This window comes from Malania oleifera, chromosome 1 (genome assembly GCF_029873635.1).
Source record: "Malania oleifera isolate guangnan ecotype guangnan chromosome 1, ASM2987363v1, whole genome shotgun sequence".
Lineage (NCBI taxonomy): Eukaryota > Viridiplantae > Streptophyta > Magnoliopsida > Santalales > Ximeniaceae > Malania > Malania oleifera.
Window position 1 is genome coordinate 123,455,291 of NC_080417.1, and position 25,859 is coordinate 123,481,149.

General features: G+C 37.6%; 1 protein-coding gene across 3 annotated transcripts in view; it reads left to right on the plus strand.

Annotated features, from left to right (window-relative positions):
* LOC131152891 (ABC transporter B family member 29, chloroplastic) overlaps positions 1-25,859 on the plus strand; it is a 49,027-nt gene that overhangs the window by 13,728 nt on the left and 9,440 nt on the right. For 2 of the 3 annotated variants that reach the window (XM_058104832.1, XM_058104849.1), the window contains exons 4-7: positions 3,421-3,687; positions 4,522-4,605; positions 13,651-13,867; positions 13,994-14,079. In XM_058104832.1, the coding sequence (XP_057960815.1) occupies positions 3,421-3,687; positions 4,522-4,605; positions 13,651-13,867; positions 13,994-14,079 (654 nt within the window). The remainder of the gene's footprint in view (positions 1-3,420; positions 3,688-4,521; positions 4,606-13,650; positions 13,868-13,993; positions 14,080-25,859) is intronic. The other variant, XM_058104840.1, reaches the window with a different exon arrangement.

Genomic DNA, 25,859 nt, shown 5'->3' on the forward strand with positions numbered 1-25,859 from the left:
ACTCAAGGGATTTCAAGTTGAGTTTTATAGTTTTCCTTTTAAAGAAACCAAAATCATGCAAATCCAAGTGTTTTTTCGTAAATAACTAAAAAAAAAATAAATTTAAATTAAAAATGTTTTTTGAAAACTATAGATGACTTGATTCCTCTTTTGAGGATATGTAGGCAGTCTACTTTGTAGGCAAGTCCTCAGCATAAGCCCTATGAAAACCTTTTCAAAAGGGTTAAGGGTGGAATGCTTTCTGAAATGAATGATGCCAAAAGCATGAGAAGCTGCAGAGGGCGGTCAACCGGACTCTTTCAAAAAGAAAATTTCATGTTTCTTTCCAAAACTCTAAAGTTTGTTTTCAAAATTTTTTTTCCAAAATGGGATGTATACACACACATGGCAAGCATGACAACCATTCAATTGAGTGGGTGTTTTAGGGTGCTAACACTTTGAATTCTAACCAAATAGAATTTAAAATGTTTCCTTTTCTATTCACAATTGTACTCCCGAATCTAATCTCTTTAAAAAGGTTTTCCTTTATTTTGCCTTTTCAAAAATTAAAATAAAGTGGCAACTTCGTTGTCAAAGATAAAAAGACAAGTTAGAGGACCTATTGTTTGATACTCTGTACTTTGAGTTTAAAATGGTCACCCAATGTTGGCAACCCAATTGGGTCTTCAAAACCTGATGCAGATAGACAGTAGAATCAACACCATGGGAAATGGGATCATCAGACGAAGATACCAAAGGCTTAGCAATAAAAGCTGGAGGGGCCTCTCCTCCCTTGACTTGCTATTGTGTATACATTTGCAAGTTAGACTCAAAGAAGGCAACATTGACTAATACAAAAAATTGTTGCAGGATGTGACTATAACAACAGTTCCCTTTTGAGCATATAAGTAGCCTAAAAAAATACAACTGATGAACAAAAGACACACTCCCAAATATACTAGGAGGAAAAGAAAACAAAAGAGAAAAGAAAGAGTATGGAACTGTACCAAAATGAGGATTGCATTCTGTTGATGAGAGAGGAGCAGCGAGCACAACATCACTCCAAAACATTAGAGAAACCTGCATATGATAAAGCAAGGTACAAGTGACTTCAAGAATGTGTCAATTTTTCCTCATTGCAAGTCCATTTCGTTATGGAGTGTGGGCACAAGATGACTGATCAATAATACCAGAGTGAGTCATTTAAGTAAAGAAATAGATACTGAAATACTCAATATTTCACGACGAAGCATCTGAACAAGTAAATCAAATTGAGTCTTTATTTCAGAACAAAATACACAAAAGATATGAAATAATTCAGAATGTTATTTTATAAGAAGAAGCTAAGTCCTCCTTGAATCATTATGAACCAAAGTAACAAAATATCAGAACCCAAATTGGACACAAGCTAAGACCCCGAACTTTGAAATGGACTAATATGAAAGGGCTTGCTGCTTGTCTATTGACTCAGGAAGCAATTGAAACACGATGATGCTTTCCGAACTGACAATACTCACACTCAAGACTAGACACATAACTCAAAGTAGGAAGTATTTTTTTGAACTTTGCAATGAAGGATGACAAAGGCGGCAATGGATTTGGAGTGGTGTAACAGCAACAGTATAGGCAACAGAAGGAGATAACAAATCGAAGTGGTAAAGTCCACCAACTTCTCGTCCTCCGCCAATTGTGTTCCTCTTCTTCAAACCCTGAATGACAACAGGATAAGGAAAGAATGTGATTGAACAATCATGGATTTTATGATTTTTTGCTAATTGACATAAGATTGAAAGGGAACTTGGGGATATACAATATAGAAAAAAGAGAAATAAAGGAAGTGGGATTTACCATCATTATTACCTTAACAGCAATAGTGGACCCATTAGGCAATAAGATGTAAGCTTTCAGAATATTGGAGAGTGGAAAAGAAGTTACTTATGCCTGTCATGTGTTCAGTAGCACCTGAGTCTATAATCCAAGGACTAGTGCAAGAAAGATTGGACGATAGGTAAGCAAGAGATGCAATGAGAAGAGAATCTTGCTGGGATTCTTGATACTGTTGGACCTTGGAATACTGTTTCTCTAACATAGACACAATATGCTACTCCCCACTTAAGCATGAAAATGTGGAATTTGTGGTGGCTGCATTGTTAATTTGTGGCAGTCTACTCTGAAGATCCCCACACAGCTCATCTGAATTACCTTTTTCACAATGCGTGCACTTGCAAGGGGGCCTCTATCATGTCCATCCCTTCCACCAGTACCACTTGTACCACCCAAAAACTTTTGAGCCTACTTGGTTGAAAACTAGAATCACCTTGTGTAATGAAAGCAGGCTTCTCAAAGCCAATGGTTGACTCACCTTGTGTAATGAATGTGTGTTGGAGAAAGCACAAAGAATGCGAGAATAAACATCAGCAAAGGATGGAAACTCTGCACTCCCAAGAATCTCAGATCAGACTGCCTTAAAGTTGGGTTTCAAACTTGCTAGGACTTGAAGAACTTCCCTCCTTTTGCTTTTTTGAATCTTACGAATATAGATTTTATGGGTTGCACGATATTAAGTTCCTCAAGGATACGCTTCATCTCTGCAAAGTATTTTGTGACACTCTCATCTCCCTGTTGTAACTTGTAACTAAAAGTACTCTAGGGATACATCGCACGTACGTGTAATGTTACTGGGAATATAAGAGCTTGACATGATCCCAAATCTCCTTGCATACATCCTAGTGTGTGCACGTCCGTTCAGTTTGGAGTTTCACTGAGTTTCACAATAGGGAGACAATCAATGCATCTTCTTGAATCCATATCTCTTTCCTTTTGTCGTCACATGGCCTAGATTGGAACTAGTGTTCATATTTACCTAAACCTGTCAAATAGATCTTGACAGTTTTAGACCACTGCACATAATTCTTTCCATCAAACTTTTCAGTTGTTATTTCTGGCAATGATGAAAGAACATACTTTTGGGATTCATGGACTCCATCTCAGCACTCTCAATGAAACCAGGAATAAATAATTTTAATAGCCAGGGCAAAACATCCAGAACAACCACAAACAAGGTGAAGAAACAAACTACCATAACAATGCGACAGCCCCAACAAGCCAACACATGGGCATTGGCATAGCCCTAAGACGCTAATCACAATGATAGATCTCTCCCTCTATTTATAAAGTATGTCAAGTACATAACAATGACCATAATACTCCCACTAACTCTTGCATAAGAATAACATATATTAATAATGCTACATGACCAAAATAACTAGTAATAGCAATGTCCTTTTTATGTTCAATTGCAACATGTAGTCTTGCTTACCTTAAAATTCACATCAATATGTTTTCAAATATCTCTTTTTTGACGCAATATTTTCATTTGCTGTGTTTTGTTTAATTCTTTCATCAACTAACTCTATTAATATTGTTGTTTATGTTTTTTAGGTCTTCCCATCAATTCTTTTTGTAAAGGCTAACAATACAGAGCTGCATGAGAGTGCCCGGTTTCAACGACTTGTGAATGCTGATCTATTTGAACATTTGAAAAAGAAAAGAATAAAATTGCTGATTCCTCAGATTGTGCGAATTGTCTATTTTGGAGCGTTGTCTACATTCTGTGTTTGTTCTCTGGTGATTTCAAGGGGTTCCATTGATGCTTGTAGCATCATTTCTTTTGTTACCTCGTTGGTTCTCTTAATTGAGCCAATTCAGGTAATATTAAATGTTGATAAAAATTTCTTTGCTTGTTGCTGCTGCTGCTGCATTCCCCACCACCCATGGCCTTTATGGGTTAGAGGTCAACCACAGTTGGGTGGGTTGGAAGGCTTATGCGTTTCCTGATTTGCATAGCAGTAGAAAGCTTCCTTGAGGCTTGACATATTTATTGAGTTGCCTTGAATTTTTAATGCATTTTCATTATCTCCTTGATACAGATTTATCATTTTTAAGATAAATCTTGTATTGCAATATTACCCTTCGTATAGTTTATGAGTCTACTGAGAGTAGTAGTAGAGAGCAGTTTTTTTTTTTTTTTTTTCTTTTCCCCTGTTGAGATAGGTTATATTTTCCTGTTCATGAGAGGCAAGGTGAATGATCTTGATCAAATTTTCAGAGATTGGCTGATCTATGATGACATTGGAAAGTTAAAAGATAGAATTAATTGTAAAGAAATGCTGAAAGCATTGTTGACCAGTGAAAACTATTCATTTTACCTGATTCAAAAACAATTTCATTAATATTTTTTTAAGGCTGATGCATGATGAGTGATAAGGTACATGAATATATGTTAGGATTGTGTACATTAAATTGGATTGCACTAAAGTTTGATTGATTTCTAGCCTTCTAGCATGTTAGATGGTGTAAGGTCATATAATTCTTTGTATAGTTATGGTTTGTTTTCATTTACAAAATGGTTGTTTGTTATATTTTGACTTGAGTATAGCTAATCCAAAACATTTAATCTAATTTTTATGTGTTCTTATTATTATGGTTTAGCCACTGAGAAGCTGTTTAAATTTGTCAATCTGAATTTAAAGCATCACGCAGGGTTTGGAAAAGGCATATAATGACTGGAAGCAAGTGGAACCAGCTGTTGAGCGCTTATTTGATTTAACTAGGTTCAAGTCTCAGGTAAATGTATGCTTTAATGGCTGCATGATTGTAATTGCAAATGATTGGTGCTGAGGGCTTCAATTTCCTTCATTAGATCCACAGGGTTTTCTCAGTCATACCTTTGTCATCATCTATGGAACTTTGGATTCTAAACTGAAAGTTGTGATGATGCCCTCAGTGAAATGTGGTCTTGACATATAAATAGGCTCTTAAAGAGTTAGAATGTTCTACCTATGGTAGCCTTTTTCTTTGAACTGATAAATGCAAAATGTTCACTTGAGTTAATGAATATTCCTTAACATACAGAGTGACTAATTTTCTGTAGATGGCAAAAAAAACAACTGAACAAGTGCTCACAAATACCGTGCCAAATTCAGTTTAGCTAGTGATGAGGAATTTCTTTTGTATTTTTTTGATACTATGAATGCGTCCATCTCTGACTGGGTCTTTTGGGTGGGGGCATAGAGCAATTAATTTTCCGTTCTGAGATGTGCATGCATTTCAAATTGCAAATTTTTTTATTAAAAAAATAAATAAATTATGTTTAGTAATAGTAAAAAACGATGTAAGATATATCATTATTGAACAAATTTATTCAGAACATATAAAAATTAAGTAATGGTGATTTGGAACATTGAAAGCGATTAGTAGCACAGTGGAAAGGCATAAAATTGATAAGGAAAACTGAGTTTGCTGTCGAAATCAGAAATTCAGAAATTTATTTCATTTGTTATTTTTATAAAAAAATATATTTGCTATTGAGAAACAAACCCAATAAAAGCAGTTTTAACTAGGGAAAAAAAATTAAAGCTAAAAAAGAAAATTTTAAGAAATTGACTACCCAGAGAGAGAGAGAGATCCGGTTGACTATCCATGATGAATAACCAAAGAAGTCATTGTCCGCTGGTGAAGTTGGAACCTGTTTTCTTGTTCTCTCTTTATTGCTACTTGCAAGCCTCACAACCCCCTTGAAAAGAAAAAAAAAAACTCTCCCTCTCTCTCTTTGAAAAATACAATTGTTTTGGTCCATTACACTATAGTTTTGGCTCTTAGGGGGCGTTTGATTGGCGACATCTTTGAATGTTCTTTGAATGCATGGCATGCAGGAATCTCACATTCCATGGGATTGAAGGATTCTCACGAAACATGGGAATCCCAGTCTCATGATCCTCGATGGATAAGTTCCATGAGAATCTGTGAAAATCTTCTTTTTTTTTGGACCATACCCCACTACTATTGGGCGTTAATGCCTTTGTAATATAGCACCATTACACATTATAATTATATTTATAAAAATGTATTGTTATAATAGCAAAAATATGAATCAAGAAAAAATTATTATTATTATGTTATAATACCAAAACATAATAGTTGAAATTTTGAAATCAAATTGCCTCCATTATTTTGGTTAATTGGATAATGTGTTATTTTATTTTATTTTTTAATTCATGATGGTTGAAAATTTTAAGACATGGATTTAATTTGGTTGATATTCTTTATAAGTTTTTCTGGAAATTTGATTATTCTGTATACATCCTCTTACTTCATACACATAATGGTATGATGCTAATTGTTTCGAAATGCCAGGATGTTGAACCAAATACTGATATGGGCATTCTATGTATGTTCGTGAGAATCTTATAATGCATGCCAAATAAAAATATTCAATCAATGCCGACATCACATTTTCAGGAATGAGTCTTGGGAATGTCACTCGGTTATTCCATGAAAATAGTTTTGATTCCATTAACCAAACTCCTTCTCAAGATTTTCAACCATATTTTTGTATTTTTAACTATGATTAAGTACAAGGGAGATTTATTATAGTAGGGGGCAGGGCAGTCCAGACCAACTATGCATATGCCTCATGATTGAATGCATGGAATGCTTTTGCCCCATGGATAGGGCGTGTATAGTTGGATGAGGCATGCACTTTTGGGCTTAGCTGCCTTATGTTTTGCATGCTGGTGCAAAATCAGGGCTCTAGCCTTAGTGTCAAGGGTCGAACACTTCATACTTTGTGAAGGGCCATACGGAATTAGTTAAAACACTATTGCTTAACTAGTCATCCAAAGTATACAACAATTTACCACAAGAACACATTTATAGCAGTTTAATGAAAAGTAAGCGGAAGTCGTATGCAATTCATGTAAGCAAATGACAAGCACGTGGTAAACATTGAAGCAGCATAATTCATTAACAACACCTCTATAGGCAATGTGTGTTTAGCGAGGGATGCAAGTAGGCTAAACACATTTACAATTGCTAATGAGTTTTACAAGACTAATAACACTTATCTCCCTTAAGATATTTATATGCTATTTTTGCTCTGGCATTAGGAAACATCAAAATGACCAAGGAGTTATACTCCCATTCCCATTTTACACTAAGGCATTGATACACTCAATTAACAAAACCTATACTACTAAGTACATGATGGTAAACCCATCCTATGCACACAATACAAACGGTCACAAACAAGCACAATGCCTTGAACATGCTTGGCTCATGACATTCTCCTCTGCTTATGTTGTTGACATCCTTAAATACTTTGACACTAGGTATTCTTCAACTTTGTCCATGAATGGTTCCATGTTTTTTGTTGACATCCAACTGATTTCTTTGCCTCCAAGGCCTCCCTATTTCACTAAGAATTCATACCGTTTCTTCCTAGATTATGTGAATTCTTTGTCTCAAGGATGATTTCAATTTCTCCTCTGTCAAGTCACACTATCTTCAATGGTGCTCTAGTTGATTGACTTTTGTTTGGATCTTTAGTGTCGGTGTTGAATGGCTTGAGGAAACATGATGCACATTCATCCAAGTTGGAGTATCAACCTTGTAAGAGGTCTTCCCAACTTTAACCAAGATGGGGAGTGGTACTTCATATTTGTGAAGTAGTCTCCTATATTGGCCTGTATTGACTTGATCTGTTGTAGATGGAGCTTAACAATCACAAGTCACCCACGTTGAAGTGCAACGGTCTTCCCTTTGATCTACCCACTTTTTCATCCGCTTGGAAGCTTTCTCCAAGTAAACTTGGGTGGTCTTTGGATTCTGTCTCCATTCTTTGGTGAAGATGTATGCTCTTGGATCCTTTTCTATGTATAGCTCGTCCATTGTGTGAGATAACAATAGTTGTTGGCCTGTAACAAGCTCAAAATGACTTTTGTTGGTTGAGCTCTTTTGGGCGTTGAAATAAAACTGATCCACGCCGAGTAACTGCACCCAATTCTTTTGATTGGCGGTGGTGAAATGGGGCAAGTATACCTTTAGTAGCTCGTTGAGTCTCTCTGTTTGTCCTTTTGTCTATAGGTGGTAGCTCGAAAAAATTTCAAGCTGTGAACCGTGAATTTTTGAAAGTTCTATGCAAAAGTTGTCTATGAATCTTGAGTCTCAATCATTGACAATGTCTTGGGGAACACCCCAATATTTAATCACATGTTTGAAAAACAAGTGGGCTGTCTCCTCTTTGATGCAAGTATAAATGTACCATATTTTGAAAATCTATCTCAACTCTTGGTAAGTTGGTGATGAAGTCAAGTGAGACACTCTCTCATGGTCTTGTTGGTACTAGAAGGGGCTCCAATAGCCCTGAAATCTTCTCCGACTCCACCTTGTCTTACTGGTAGGTGAGACAAGGGGTATACTCAACCACCTCATCACATATATGTGGGTAGTATTTGCTTCAACAATGCCAAAGTGCGATGCTATCTTAGATGGCCTGCCCATTGGTGTCATGACACTCTGTCAAGGATGTATTCCTCATATCGCTAGCTCAAGGCATAAAGAGTCAGTTGCCATGTGTGATCAACAATCCATATTTTAATCAGAATTAGCATGCTTTGTCCTCTTCCACTAACTTCATGGGTTGTTGGGCAACTGGATCTTTGACAAAGTTCTACTTAATTTGCTCCTGCATTGTCATGGTAATCATATTGTCAAGTGTGTTACCATCTGTTAGGCTGCAAGCTCAGCCTTCTTGCTTAGTGCATCTGTGACTTGGTTCATCTGGCCTGCCTTGTGCTCAATTAAGAAATCAAATTTTGCTAGGAATTCTTGCCAATGGGTGTGCTAGAATGATAACTTTGTTTGTGTAAAGAAGTGATTGGCAGTCGAGTTATCTGTTTTCACCCCAAATTTCAACCCAAGTAGGTAATGCCACCACGCATGAAGGCAATGTATCAATGATAGCATCTCTTTCTCTTGAGTTATGTACTTCTGCTCTGCTTCATTAAGCTTATGCTCTCGTACGCAACAGGATGCCCATCCTATAAGAAGGTTCCTCCAAGGGCGTAGCTTGATGCATTTGTCTGTACCTCAAAGGGCTTTATGAAGTCTAGAAGAGCAGTACTGGATCTCGCATCATTTCCTTCAAGTTGTTAAAGGATCCCTAGAACTTCTGTATCCAATTCGACCTATGACCTTTCTTTAACAATTCTCCCAATGAGGCAATTCTCTTTGAGTACCCCTCCACGAACTTGCGATTGTAGTTGGCAAGTCCAAGAAAGGAACACAACTCCTTAATTATCATTGGGATCTTCCAATCTTGAATAGCTCTCACCTTTTCCATATTCATTTAGATATGACCTTGTCTGATCACATGACCACGAAATTTGATGCTCTTCAGAGTGAGAGCACTTATCTTTCTTCACACAAAGGTTGTTTTCCTTTAGCCTCTTGACTACCTTTCGTAGATGCTCTGCATGCTCCTCCAAAGTGGAATTGTAGACAATAATGTCATCCAGGTATACCACGACAAACTTATCAATACCTGGTTGATCAATGTGCAGAATGTTGTTGGTGCATTCATCAACACAAACGGCATCACCAAGAATTCATATACCTCGTAAAGTGTCATGCAAGTGGTCTTCGGCTCATCACCATATGCTATCCGCACGGATAGTGGCTTGATTGCAAGTCAAGTTTGTTGAAGTACTTGGCATGAGTTAGCTCATCAAACAAATCAATAGTCAATGGAATGGGATACTAGTTGCGCATGATCACCTTGTTGAGTGCAAGGTAGTCCACGCATATCTGCATGCTACCATCATGTTTTCTTTGAAATAAGACCGGTGCTTTGGAAGGACGTATATAGCCCGCTTCCAATAACTCATCAAGTTGCTTCCTTTACTAACTTTGGAGGCCCCATCCGGCATAACCCTCTAGCAAGGGGTTCCACTCCTAGTAACAACTCGATCTCGTTCTCCACACACTGTCGTGAAGGCAAGTTATGAGGTATCTTGTCTGGCATATTAACTTTGTACTCATCCAACATAGCTTGGATGGTAGTAGGAATTCACTCTTGGCCTACTTCTTCTACCACCAGTGTGACAAGAAATGTCTACTCACCTCTTCTTAAACCCCTCTTGAGCTACATGGTTGAGAATAACTTCTCATCATCCCTTTTCTTCACAATAGCTTGCACCATGCAAGGTGGTCCCCTATTAGACAAATGAAACTAGAAAACGACATTGGTATTGCCTTGGTCTCCCTTAAGAATTCCATCTCAATTATTATTTGGAAATCATCCATCAACATGATTGTAAAATTCGCATGTCCCTAACTTGCTTGGCTACTCCCAGAGTAGGCTGAGTTGCAGAGTTAACCACTTTCATGCATCCTAAGTCCTTCCATAAGTTCAAGTTGAGTCTCTATGCTTTTACTTGTGAGACAAAGTTATGGGTAGACCCAGTATCTACCATAGCACAAGTTCTATTCCCATTGATCCACAAATCCACAAACATCAGGGCTGTGTAACTTTATCTTGGATAAGTTTAGGCTCTCTTTCCTACCTCTCCAACTGGATGAGTTACCACATTGCACCCATCCTTTGGGTTCCCTCCTAATCCTCATCATCTCGTTGTGTCCCCTTTGCAATGTAAGCTTGCAAGGCATTAAACAACGACTTGTGAGGGCAATCAACAACTCTGTAAGGGCCTCGACGCAAGAAGCATGTCATCTTACCCTTACCATTGGATTTGTTGAAAGACTGAATTTGTATGTCAAAGATTCTTTTGAAGTTGGTGCCTTGGTGTTATCTCCCCCACTTTTGGATTTACCCTTTTTGAAAGATTTTTCACTGTTTCCACTCATGCCACTCTCTTTAAACATTGTGGAACTCTCTATAGTGTAGTGTGCAATCAACAACTCTTGAACTTGTTGCTGAAGTTTTGCCTTTGCCCACGGTTTCAACCTCTCAAATAGAAGTTTTTTAACTCCCTAGCATCACGTGCACCCCCAAATGCTCTGGGTTTGGCATCTTAGTTCTCCATACTCTATTCACGTAGAGTGGAAATTTACCATAGCACAAATCATCAGGTTCATCTTGGCATTTAGATTCACCAATTGGATCTGTAATGCTTCTATAGTAGCGTGGAAGTCCTCTCCTTCATGGAACCCTATTGATATTTTTGTCACCCCTTAAATGCATCTACATAGCAAGTTTAGCCATCTTCATGCCCACGTTGTTAATGATCTCAGCCTGCGTCTCTAGTGCTTCAATTTTCTCAGCATTGGTTGGTATGGTCTCTTTTTATCGATGCTTAATACAATCCTACAATACAATTCTACAATACAAAGGCAATTGAATTCACATTGCAATTAACCAAGCTATGATACTAATTATTAGGGGTCGAACACTTCACACCTTGTGAAGGGTTGTGCAACAATAGTTAAAGCATTTTTGCTCAACTAGTCTGCCAAAATATACAACGGTTTACCACAAGAACACATTCATAGTAATTGAATAAAAAGTAAGCGGAAGTAATGAGCAATTTATGTAAGCAAATGACAAGTATATGGTAAACATTGAAGCAACGAAATTCATTGACAATACTTCCATAGGTGAAGTGTGTTTAGTGAGCGAAGCAAGTAGGCTATGCTTACAAATACTAGTGAGTTTTACAAGATTGATGAACATTCACCCTCTCGTAAAGAGCTTTATATGCTTGTTTTAGCTCTGGCACTAGGAAACATCAAAATGACCGAGGAGTCATATTCCAATTTTACATTAAGGCATTGACACACTCAATTAACAAAACCTATACAACTATTTACATGATGGTAACCCATCCCATGCATACAAGCTAAGCGGTCACATGTAAGCATAATGCCTTGAACAAGCTTGACGCGTGACACTTAGGAATGCTTTACATTCCTAAGATGTACTAGTCATGCATGTTAGGGAGTGGGCTAATGAAGTGGGGTGTGGTATCTTGGATTGGCCTTTGACCTACTTAGGTGTCCTTTTGGGGGGTAACCATAGAGCCGCAGATTTTTGGAACCTGGTAATGGAAAGGGTGATGAAGAGATTAGATGGTTGGAAGGTAGCCCTCTTCGCTCTTGGGAGTAGAATTACTTTGATTCATACTTGTCTTGCAAGCATCCCATTTTATTTCCTGTTTGTTTTTAAGGTTCAGGTGGGGATTGCTAGCAAGTAGCAAAGTTTAGAGGATTATAAAAGAGTTTTTGTGGTCTGACGAGGGGAGTTATAGGGGCCATCTAGTGAGTTGGAATGAGGTTTGTAGATCTAAAAATGAGGGGGTTTGGGTCTTGGTAAGTTGGTGTCTAAAAACACCGAAATCCTAGCTAAATGGCTATGGCGCTTCCCTCTTGAAGAATTGTCCCTCTAGCATAAAGTAATTAGAAGTAAGTTTGGGATGGATGAGAATAGTTGGGATACCAATGCTAATTTAAGATGCTCGTTGGGGGGTCCACGGAGGTCCATTTCTCAGATCTATACTTTTTTTCACCCATCACACTAAACCTGAGGTAGGGAGGGGTTTTTATATTAGTTTTTGCAAGGACCCTTGGCTGGGAAATGCAACCATTTGCCACTTATTTCCATTGCTATTTTATGTAAGTTATGAGCAAAATAAAGCCATTCATTTTTTTATTATTGGTGACTTGAGCAGTCCTTTACTTTCCCGGAATCTTCATTTTTGGAGATCTCTCATTGATAGGGAGATGGTGGAATTGTCATCTTTGTTATCTTTATTGAGTGGGAGTAACTTTTCTTTAGGGAGGGGCGTTCATTCTTGGTCTTTGGACCAATCAGGAGTGTTTTCTTGCAAATCTTTTTTGAATTTTTGATTTGTTCCAACTCTTCTTTCCTGCTATACTCTACTATTGGGAAGGTTAAGGTTCCTCCTAAGATAAAGGCTTTCACTTGGTTGGTTGTGCTTAATAAGATAAATACTAATAACTTGTTGCAAATTATAAGACCTATGAAGGCTCTCTCTCCTGATGTATGTGTGCTATTACAAGAACTTTGAGATAGCTTCTCACCTTCTTTTGTAATGTGAATTTTCTTGGAGTATATGGAATATGCTTTTTGGCATTATGGGAGAAAGCTAGGTTTGTCCTCCCTCTATGGAAAACTTTTTAGAAATATCCTTCACAGGCTCTGGTAGAAGGAAGGATAGGGCAACTTTATGGAAGTGTGGCTTTTTCGCAGTATTATAAGGGATGGAACGTTGTACTTGGACTTTTTTGGGAAAAAATTAAACCAAATGCTGGTTTGGGAAAAAATTAAGCACTTGGCCTCTTTGTGGTGTGTCGGTTATGAATTTTTTTTAAAGAGGCAAGCTTCCAGGAGTTTCAAAGAGATTGGAGGAACACATTGACTTGATAATCTGTTTTTTCTTGGGTATTTTTTGTTTAGTCTTGGAGTGTCTTAGTTTGTCTCGGGAGATATCTCATTTTCCCTCTTGTAAATTCTTTATCTATTAATGATATCTTATTTTGTTATTAAAAAAAAAATTATTGGCATCCATTTTCAATAGCTTTGTTGAACTTTGAAGTTCTTCCTCAACAGCATTTACCCAAATTTCTTCACAATCAATACCCATATTTCCAGCAGGAGGTTTTTTCCTTAAAGACTTTGATGGTTTTTGCTCAATATCATATTCATACTTAAAATGATGCTCCTTCACTTCTTTGATATTCCTTCCATTTTAATTTCAAAATGTGATGCCAAAGCCTAGTCAATTTAGTAGTTGTTCTTGTGCCCTGAAGATTTGATTTTGACAAATTTGCTGCTCATATTATTATTGAATTTAGGTAATTGAGAAATCAGATGCGGTTGATTTAGACTCCGTTACAGGAGAATTGAAATTTTGCAATATCTCATTTAAATATGGGGACAATATGCCTCTTGTATTGAATGGATTGGATCTCCACATAAGAGCTGGAGAGACAGTTGCTTTTGTTGGGCCCTCTGGAGGAGGAAAGACAACCCTTGTAAAACTGCTTCTTCGGCTTTATGATCCTTTATCCGGTGAGCCATCAGGGCATCAGTTTTGTTGCTCCATAACAAAATCTTTCATCTTTTGGCTATTCAATTTTGATCTTGACTGTGCTTTCAAGTTAATGGCAGTCCTTGCTTGTCTTTCCATGTGAACAGGTTGTATACTTGTTGATAACCATAATATTCAAAGCATCCAGTTGGAAAGCTTAAGGAGACATATTGGGCTGGTCTCTCAGGATATCGTGAGTGATTTGTGACCATGATAAGTTGTTTGTGTTGATTTTTATTTCCCGCCATAGTATATGAGCATATACTTTTTCCTGAACTTAGATATGAATTTGACCTTTAATGTAAGATTTTTTTTGGAAGGTGAATATACACCCTCTAAGTAAACCCTCTTGGTGCCTTTCATTAATTCAATATATTGTTTTTTTTTGTAGACAATGACTTTTATTAAAGAGAGAAAATAATTACAACAAAAGAAAAGGAAAAAAACACACAACACTCGAGGAAAACTAGGTATACTCCAATAAGACAACGAAAGAAAACGAAAAGAAAAAAATAAAAAAAAAAGAATCTGCAATACTACTCTAGTGAATCAAAGCACGCAATCTCTCTGCAAGTTTTCTACAGAAACTTTCTAATAGGGCCATTTGAAGAACATTGATGCAATCAAAACTCCTCTGCTGAAGAACAATTGATGAGAAGTGATGCTTTAAAAAATTAGGACATTCCTCTCCAGCCAAATACACTACAAAGCCTTCATATCCGTTATTGTATATCCTTTTTTTTAATGACATTTATATTTTCTACTTATCCTCTCCCCTCTCACCACCCCCCCCCCCCCCGGGGGCGGTGGCCCCCCCAAAAAAATGGTGGTGGCCTCGCTAGCTCTATTATGTAATTTATGGTGGTAGGAATATCCTTACATAATTATTTAATCTATGTAAAAGTTTAATATTTGTTTTCTATAGACATGTATCAATGTCTTGGTTCTTATATTCTGTTTTTTGAAGAATTTATTGTATTGTGTGCATATACCATTGAATACTTTGTTCTATGTCATCCAGCATAGCTGCCCCTTGTGGGAGTTTTAAATCCATGGGTAGTGGTTTTTATGGTAAATGGCTGAGCACGAGGTTCCAATATTTGTTGAGAGTACATTGGAAAGGTTTGTCAAGAGCAATGGAAACCAATTTGCAAATGCAGGGAAATGCATGGGAACACAGAATAATAGTTATCTAGATGCAATTAGAGGATTAAAAATAGTCATTCAACTGTACTTAGACCCAACACAGCTACCTAAACAGTAGGGGAACAGCATGTGAATGATTTTCATTTTGGTTAAAGTTTCACTAAATAGACCAAAAGGGGGATTAGTGCCTATTTTCATCTGATGGAAGCCCTCCTTCTTATGATTTACGCTTCTTAAGGAATCTCTACGAAAGAGAGGTTGTTTTTTAGCTGATCACTTTGCTCAATATGTTGAATCATTTTGTTCCATCCAGAGGGGTGATGAAAGAGTGTGGGTGGGTGGGCGATTCGTCTGGTCTTTTTCCACCAAATCCCTTCTTCTACATCTTTTCAAACACCCCACACCCTAGTTTTTTCCTTGGAGCCACATCATTTGGAAGGCTAGAGTTCCAATCAAGATTTGGACCTGTATCTGGACTGTGACTTCCGAGCATGTTTAACACACATGATTTACTTTAGATTAGAAATGACTCTTAAGCCTGATATGTGCATGATTCCATGAATCCCAATGAAATGAGTGCTCACCTTTTCTACATTCATTTGGGGTCAGTTCCTTTCTACCGATAAGATCTACAAAAATAGCCAACACCGCATTACACCATTGCACTTCCTCCTTCTCCTTCCAAAGTTCCTTCGAAGATTAAAGCATTCATTTGGTTTGTGGTTCTTGATGGATTTAACACATTTATTGTGGAGTGTAGGTCTATAAAGGCATTGGCTCTTTGTTTTAATCTGCTTTACCAGTTCAGAGACTGTTTCACATCTCTTTTTGTGATGCTCATTTACCTGCGGCATGTGGAGTAGGTTGTCTGGACTTTTTGCGGTTGGGTTTCTCTAAAGACGATGGAAGATCTTTTTTCCCCCACTCTCCTTTTTTTTAATTTTTTTTATTGAGGTTTTGGGAGGAGTAAGAATGCTGGTCGTTTGTGGAGATGTTTGATGTTTGCTGTTTTGTGTGGAATTTGGTTGGAATGCGGTGAGCATATTTTTAATTTTTACTGGAAAGGGGCTGGGACAGGAAATGATATTTGAAGCCTCTTTTTCATGATGGGGTGTTTAAAGGGAACATCTTTTTCAGACATTCAGCGGGATTGCCAGGCTTATTATCTTGATTACGCTTTGAATTCTTTTGGCTTTATTTGTTATAACTAATTTACTATATAAGTGATTTTTGAAATTATAACAGTGAAAATAAAATGTAAACCGTGTCCTAAATTAAACATGATGAATCATTACGTCTGATAAGACCTTTGAAAGTTCTTCAATCATTTGCAACATGGACAAAAATAATCCACATTAGTGACTGGTGATGGATATTAGAAAATAGAATGCCTTCATTTATTTTATTTTAATACAGTTACTTGGATGAGCAGTGAGCACCGTAATACATGAAAGTTTAACTTGCTACAAAACCACATCATTTGTTTGTTTCAATAAGCAATTTAAGTTTTGAGGCACAGTTATTTGTTTAAGATTTTTGAAAAGTTCCACCACATTAAATAAAAGGAAAATATTCTAAGCTAACTGCAATCATTAGTATGTAATATTTTGAAACTATTAACAATGTTGTGTAATTTGGAAAACCTAATCACAGCAATAAATTTCCCTCTCTATTTATAATATGTGTCAAGTACATCACAATGACCATAATACCCTTACTCATAGTTACTAATGCAGATAATAATACTAAATAACCAATAACACTCCTTCCCAAGATGGAGTATAGATGTCATTTGCTTCTCATTTGTTATAAATTGATTTAACCTGAGCACCCCCTAAAAATTTTAAAACAGATCAGCATGTTGGTATTCATACTTTGCATGAGTGGTTGCAATAAGCTTTTGCACAAGTTTCTCCTGAGCAAAATGATATCAACTTCAATATGTTTCATTCTTATGGAAGATTGGATTTGAGGCATAGTAGCTTGATTACCATGTATATCAACTCCATAGGCTGAGACTCTAGAAAACCAAGTTCTTCCAACATGTTTTTCAGTTGAATTAGTCCACATATACAGGTCATGGCCCCATACTTTGACTGAAGTACTTGATGGGGCCATCATAGTTTATTTCTTGCTCTTCTAGGATACCGGGTTACCACCAATGATCACAATTACATGGTTGTGGATGTTCAGTGTCCTTCCCAGTCAACATCAATATATCCTTGCACACAAATGTGACCCGATCTTGATATATGGGACCTCTCTTAATGCCCTTTGCAGTATCTCATCATCCAAATGACCACATCCTGTGAGAAAATAAGAAATTGGCTCACAACCTTGTCAGGAAAGATATATTTGGTTGAGTGATTGTGAGATAGTTTAGGGTTCTTTGGTATTTGTTTTTTGTTTTTGTTGTAGTATAGAGAAGAAACAAATATTTATGAGTTTATTATGTTGCTTGTTCTATTTTTGTTGTTGATTTTCATTTGTTTTTACAAAAATTGAAAACTAGTATAGTGAAAACCAGATTTTATGCTTTCTAGTTATTTTGGCAACTTGTGCTAATATCCAAAATTCACTTTTTTGGATTGAATCATTCTTTTGATGCATAATTTTTAATTAAAATAAAAATAAAATGGCCATGTGAATTCACATATAATTAAAATAAAAATATCCATAAAATTTCAAAAAATTTGGTAAAAAAAATAATAAGTCATCTCAAGTATTTTTACCATTTGTCAATTGTCTAGTAGAATAAGATTGTTTTTGGATCACTAAGAAGCGAGTTTTTAAATATAACAATTAAGTAAAATAATTATAATTAATTTTAATTTTTTCCATTTTATTTTTAAGTTGTATTATTTTATATTTTCGTTATTTTAATAATTTTAAAATTATTATTTGATTCGAGGAGAAAAATTAGCATTTTTTAATTACATTTGTAATTTGTTTTAGTTTTGGAAATATTAAAGAAATAGGCTGCTAATTTTCAATTTTTAGTTTTTGTTTCCATAATTTTTTATAGTGATGCCAATGGCCCCTTAACTTTCCAGTTTCCAACAGGTTAACAGTAAATTGGACCATGCTCTAACACCATGTTAACTATCTAATCATGAGGATAAGTCTCCCTCTCTCACTCTTTGTTTTTGTTTTTTGCTAAACAAGAGACCAAAACAAGCAATCACACCGAAACCAGCCACAACGCATCCACCAAACCCTAACAGAATAGACAAAAACACACACCCCCAACACAGAACCTCCAAGACCCTGCACTAACTCGCTTCACAAAAAAGGAAGGAGAAGGGACAAAGGGGACGTGGGAAGGAAGCCCTTTGAGGTCTTTGATCCTAGCCAATCTTATACTATTGGGCAATGAAGAGTCCACCAGAATGCACTCAACAAGACTCCACTTGATGCTGCCTGGGCTGCAGAGACATGGGCAAGGTTGTTGGCTTCTCTGCGAGCAAACAGGAATTGCGTGTATTTTGAAAACAACTTCCTCCTGCTTCTTTTGACAATATGGCTGTCTCTCCAATTTGATTCCTTTCAGATTGAGTGATATCATATATAATGATTTTGCATCTCCTTCCACTATTATCTATTTATTGAAAAATACCCCATATTTGCTGAAAGCATACTCAGCTGCTAAAGCTTCCTATAGAGGGATCTCCTGCAACGAAGGTGCTCACCCAACCCATAATCAGCTTGCCTTTGTCATCTCTAGCCATAGATGCTGTATAGATTTTTTGTTCATTTTCCATGAAGGCAGCGTTGAAATTGATTTTAATTGCACCGGGAGTGGGAGGGCTTCATTTACAGTTGGTTTTGAAATGGCAGGACATTTTTTGCAGCAGGATATGAAGATCACAATGCTCTGAAAGCTTTTCCTTCAGCACCTGGATGAACCTGTGAGGGTCAATAGATTTATTTTGAAATAACACATCATTTCTTATTTGAAATAAGATCTAGCAGCACAGCCAGAAGCTAGGTCAGGTTGTTGCCCTCAAGGTGATTCATTCCACAACTAAACTAATTTCTTAGGACTCCTTCTATCCTTTTACTGAGTCTTATTTGGCAAACTATCAATTTTAATTCCCCAAAAGACAAACCAGGCTAATCTTGCTAGCTCGCACTGAAACAGCGGATGGTTTGTTGTTTCTTGCCCATTCTTGCATAAAGTACAGCTGGTATTCTCTCTAGGGATTCTGCTGCAAATGTTCATCTTAGTGAGTAAAACTTCTGAGATACCCCTCCAAAGGGTCATCTTCAGTCTATCATGCAATTTAAGTTTCCACAGCAATTTCCAAGGGAAGCTGATCATGTTTGGATTATTAAATCTACCTTGCTGATTGTTCCAGTTGGCTGATTTAACAGTGAAGCTTCCATCGTCGTTAGGTATTCAGATACACATATATTTATCCTCCAATCCTGACAGAGGAATAGCTCTAATTTTCTCTGCACTGTTCCGAGCAAAGATTTCATTAATGACATCAAATTCCCATCCTTTTCTCTCTTTATCCATTAGCTCCTCCACCAAAATTGGGTAATTGGCCAGATCATTTCTGACAATTGGTGTGAATCCTGGAAGATTGAGAACCCAAGGATCTGTCCAAATATTTATATTTGCTACACCCACCTGATAGCAAAAACCTTTTTTGTTTACTTCTGCCCACCCAATATGGTTTTCCTAATATAGGAGTCATTTGCACTTTCCTTGAAGTTAAGGAAGTCATTCATTCTGCAATATTTCTGTCTAAACATCTCAATCCATTTGGTTGCTCCTCCTGCTGCCATTTGCCAGCTTAGTTTTATCAAAAAGCTTTGCTAATGTCTTCCATTCTTTGAAACCAAGCCCACCACACTGCTTTGGTGTTCAAAGTCTATCCCAACATTTCAGCACAATGCCTTTTCTTTCCATGTTCATTTCCTCACCAGAACTCTCTTCCATTGAGTTCCACCTTCTGCATAACTCTTTGGGAATCTTGGTAACCATCATTGCATATCGAAAATACCACAGATTTCGACAGGGTATCTAACGGCATATGAGAGTAGCTTGCTTTTCTAACCTTGCATTTTGTTCAATAACCTTTCTTTTATTTTGTTAAAATCTTCTTTGGTTGATCTGCCAGGATTTAAGGCCAACCTCAAGTACTTTGCTTTCATACTTATAACTCTGCATCCCAGCTTAGCTCTGAGCTTGGTTATCATTGCTCTTTTAGTATTAGTGCAGAAAATTAATCCAAATTTTTTTTGAAGTTGATTTTTGGCACAGACCTCCACTATAGGTATTCCAAACCTCCCTTAATGCCTCAGCATTGTCTTCATTGGCCCTACTAAAAATGAATTGATCATCTGCATACAACATATGAGAAATAGGTGGGCAGTGCCTTGCCACTTCGATTCCTTGCAATCCTCCCTGTTCTTCCTCTCTGAGTGGATGTCTAGAAAGCATTTCAATACCCAGAATGAACAAAAAGGGGGAGAGAGAGGATCCCTGTCTGAGCCCTCATTAAGGGTTGATAAAGCCCATGGATTGACCATTAGCTAACACTGAAAAGGATGTTGTACTTATTCATTCTTTAGTCAAATCCATTATCTGTTGCTTAAAACCAAAGTATTTAAGGACCTTGAGCACAAAACTCCTTTACATTTTGTCATATGCTTTACCCAAATCAATCTTGACTCCCATAAGGCCTCCATTCCCTTTTTCCTTTTTGAAAATATGCATGATTTCCTTGATGAGAATCAAATCATTTGAGATGGATCTGCCTTTAAGGAAAGCTGCCTGTAGAGGAGATATCAATTTATCCATGATACCTTTGTTCTTGTTAGCTAAAATTTTTTAGATTACTTTATGGCGAGCATTACACAAACTTATTGGTCTGAACTGGTCGACTGTAATAGCTTTCTGTCCTTTAGGAATGAGAGCAATAGCATAGTTAATTTCCTTCAACATTCTACAGCATCTGAAAATTGTCAACATATTGGGTGAATGGCCGAATGGTTTGGCCTTGAGTTCTGTATATTATATATAAACTTTACAAGAATGCTATACATGGAAAGTAAATAAATTCTAGCATGATTCTAGCCCTATACATGTAAACTATGATCTGTCAAGCCCTATACTTGTAAACTAAATATATGCTAACTGTACAAACTAATGAATTCAAAAATAAGGAAACAATTGTGGGCTGAAGTAAGGAAAGAAATCTTTTGCTTTGCTGTTTGCTGTTCCGTTGACAGCCCCCCTCAAACTGATGCGGATTGATCAACAAGCATCAATTTGCTACTTAAGAAGCAATGTTGATGACAAGTGAGAGCCTTGGTGAAGATATCTGCAATTTGTAATCCAGTGGAAATATGGGGAAGAGTGATAACACAAGCTTCAAATGCTTCACGGATAGAGTGACAATTGACTTCAATAAGCTTCGTGCGCTTATGATAGACAAGATTGGCCGTGATCTGGATCGCACTCGTATTATTGGCATATAGAGATGTAGGATCAGTCTCAGGAAAATCTAGCTCAGCAAGCAAACCTCGAAGCCAAATAATTTCAAAACAAGCAAGAAACATCGCCCGGTATTCAAATTCCGTCGATGACTTAGAAACTCTGTCTTGCTTCTTACTCTTCCAAGAGATCAATGCATCACCTAAGAACACACACCAACTAGTGATGGAGAGACGTGTATCCGCACAACCAGCCTAATCAGCAACACTATAAGCAGCAAGGCGAGTAGAATTGCCTGGAGGGAAGAATAAACCACGGGCAAAAGTGCCCTAAACATAGCATATGATCCTACGGACAGCAGCCAAATGAAGATGACGAGGAGTCTGAAGAAATTGACTAACTTGCTGTTCAACAAAAGAAATGTCTGATCTAGTAATGGTGAGATAGACAAGACTACCCACCAACTTCCGGTATAAATTGTGATCAACAAGTAAGTCACCCTCCTCTTTGCAAAGCTTGACATTTAATTCCATGGGAGTATCAACAAAAGTACCCTTGTGAAGGCCAGCTGTGGCCACCAAGTCACTAGCATACTTATGTTGATTGAGTGAAATACTAGAGGACTATGATTCACCTCAAGACCAAGAAAATATGTGAGAGACCCAAGATCTTCATATGAAAGGACTCTTAGAGATGAGTCTTGAGCTGAGCAAGTAAAACAAAATCGGACCCAGTAATCATAATATCATCAACATAACCAAAAGAACAACAATACCCATGTATGATTTCTAAAGAAACAATGAAGTGTCATACTTGCTTTGCTTGAATGAAAATTGTAATAAAGTGGTGTAGAGTTTATCAAACTAAGCCCTTGGAGCTTTTTTGAGACCATAAAGAGAGTGACGAAGCTTACACACATGTGAAGTCGGAGAGGGAAACAAGCCCGGGGGTGGCTTCATATAAATACACTCTTTAAGATCCTCATGAAGAAAAGTGTTCTTGACATCTATTTGATGTAGTGGCCAATCACTGGAAGCAGCAATAACCAAAATCGTACGAACAGTAGTCATCTTAGCCATAGGAGCAAAGGTGTCTTCATAATTGACACCATATTCCTGATTATTCCCAAGTGCAACAAGGCGAGTTTTGTAATGATCCAGACTTCCATCAGATCGGACCTTGACTGTGTAAACTCATTTACAACCCAGAGGAACAATGGTGGGAGGACAAGACTCAATGTCCCAGGTGTGATTGGCCTCTAGAGCGGCAATTTCTTCCTACATAGCTTGTCGCCAACAATCATGCTTGGTAGCGTGTGAGTAGGATGTGGGAATATCTAAATTGGACAATGCCGCAGTAAGAGCTGAAACAGAATTTCTAGAACTTGAAGAGGGAAACCCATACCTATGTGGGGGTACAGACACTCGAGAAGAGCGACGTACCAAAGGCTCTGGAGGTGCTGCAACTGACTGAATTCGGAGTGTGGTAGGATAAGATATCGGATGAGCTACCGGAAGAGACTGTGGGCGGGAGCATCACGTATACACAATACCTGGTTTAAAACGAGAACTAACTTGATAAGGATCTGAGAATTGCTTCTCAAAGAAGGGGAGAATCACAGTAGATGAGGAGGGTACAAAGGACATAGGAAAGAAATGTTGATTTTCATTGAAAATAACATTCCTAGAATTGCGTGTACGATGTAATGTAGGATCATAGCAAACAAATCCCTTTTGACACACATTATATCCCAAGAATGCACATCGAATAAATTGAGCAGATAATTTATGTCGCTCATGAGGAGGTAAATGAACAAAACATACACAACCAAAGGTACGGAGGTTATTGTAACTAGGTTTCTTAGCAAATAAGCAGAAATAGGGAGACTCCATGAGTAGGGCTTGAGAAGGTAAACGATTAATCAAGTAAGTAGGAGTTTCAGAACCTCAACCCAGAACAAGGATGGAACAGAGGATTCCAGCAAGAGAGTACGTACCACATCTAGGAGATGATGATTTTTCCGTTTGGCTACTCCATTCTGTTGGGGAGTAGCGGTACATGAATGTTGATGAATAATACCTTTAGAAGCCAAAAATGCCTGAAACTTAGTAGACACATATTCACCACCAGAATCTATGCGTAATGTCTTAATAGAAGCAGAAAATTGATTGTCAACATACGCTAAAAACTTAGTGAAAATACAAAAAACCTCAGATTTAGAGCAAAGAAAGTAGACCCAAGTAAATCTGCTATGATCATTAATGAAAATCACTTAGTATTTAAATTTTTCATGTGAACTAACTAGGGAAAGTCCCCAAACATCACTATGGATAAGATCAAAGCACTGAGAAGCTCTACTAGCATGCAAAGAGAAGGGAAGAGTTTTGCTTTTACCAAGTTTGCAAGAGGCACACTCAAGAGATAAAGAAGAATGTTCTTTATTACCAAGTAAACCAGAGTTCAATACATGAGATAAGATCTGAGTATTGGGATGGCCTAAACGACGATGTCACACCATACTAAGATCTGAAACATTATTACAAGAAAAATACTTAATAGAAGAAACTGGAGAATGTCCTAGAACAAGCAAAAGTAGTGGAAACAAGCGCCCCACTTTAGGTCCCTTCGCAATCAGCTCCCCCTTTACCTAGTCCTGCACAACACAACCATTACTTGAAAAATTAATAGCACAATTTTTATCAACTAATTGATGAACATAAATAAGATTCGTGGATAGCTAAGGAGCAAGAAACACATTAGTGAACTTAGAAGAGACATCTTCGACAGAAACTATTGGCAAAGAACTACCATTGGCAGTATGAATAGCATATTGACCAACGTAGGGCCGAACATGACACAGGGTAGTGGGATTATTCGTCATGTGATTAGGGGCACCCAAGTCCACATACCAGAGTTTAGTAGAATTGTTACCTTGGAGCCCCATTGCTGATAATGCCAAAATTAGCATTTGTTGCACCATTTGGGTGTGCAGTAATCCGCTGTAAGAGGTGTAGAAACAGAGGAGTCACCTAAAGAAGAGCTAGAGGCCGCAAAAGTCACTATGGGTGGTACAATAACAGAAGTCTATAATGCTTGGGCCTGACGATTCTGAGGGCAGATACGACAGTCTTTGATAATGTGACCCTTCTTGCAATAAGAGCATAATTTCTTGGAACAATTAGCAGCGATATGCCTAAATTCTTTGCAGCAAAATTATTGCAAGGTGCTAGAATGCGCAGGCGGTCCTCGTTGTTGAGCAGCATAAGCCACAAGGACAAACCCTGAACTACCATGAGATTGTGCTAGAGTAACTTGAGTACTAAGCCGTTGTTCTTCACGAAGTAACTCACCAAAACAAACATCAAGAGAAGGAACAGAAGAGCGATTCAGCAAAGACGAGCGAACAGATTCATACTCGGGGCAGAGTTTAATAAGAAACTAATCACGACAACTAGTCTCGTGAAGACGTTGAATAATGTGAAGAGAGGCAATAGGAACACCTGTAGTAACCAGATCAGAATATCTGTTACAAAGAGTTAGAAATTCCGAATAATAGTCTTGGATGGAACGATTGTCATGGTGAAACATGGCAATCGCATGCTCTAACTGAAAACGACGGGCACTATTATCTCGATGATATACTATTTTTAAATAAGTCCACATGGATTGAGCGGTGCGATAAGGTCGCAAGTTGGGGACAATATGTTGCTCAGCCGAGCCAAGACATAATCTGAGCATCAAGCACAGCCCATGAAGGACAAGCCGCTGACTCCTTGGATTTATCAGGATTGGGTGCACAATCCATACCATCAATATGACCCCAAAGATCTTTTCCCTTCAGGAAAAGTTCGAATTGAAAAGCCCACGTAGAAAATTGTTGCCTGTAAACTTGGCACACACTGGTTTGGAGTCCATGCTAAATAAAGGAGAAAATCAAGAAGCCCAAAAAAAAACAGACTGTGCTGAAAGAAAAAGACCACCCGAAAATCTAGAAGCCCAAAAAATATATCAACGCAGGTACAAAGAAAACCAAGAACAACCTGCCTGCACTAAAAAATAAATCTTGAACCAAAAAACCTGCTATGCCGAGAATCACAAGGACAGAAAAGCTGCTGTGCTGAGAATCACATGGACAAAGAAAATCAAGAAATGCAGTTATAAATAAAACCAATAACAACCTGCCTGCACTAAAAATTAAATCTTGAACCAGAAAATCTGCTGTGCCGAGAATCATGAGGACAGAAACCTGCTATGCCGAGACAGAGAAGCACCAGAAACAGCAACAGAAAGCTGTTGCCTGCACTAAAATAAATGGCAAACCATAAAACCTGCTGTGCCGATAGCCACTCGGCCACAGAAATACCAAAAGAACAGAGAAC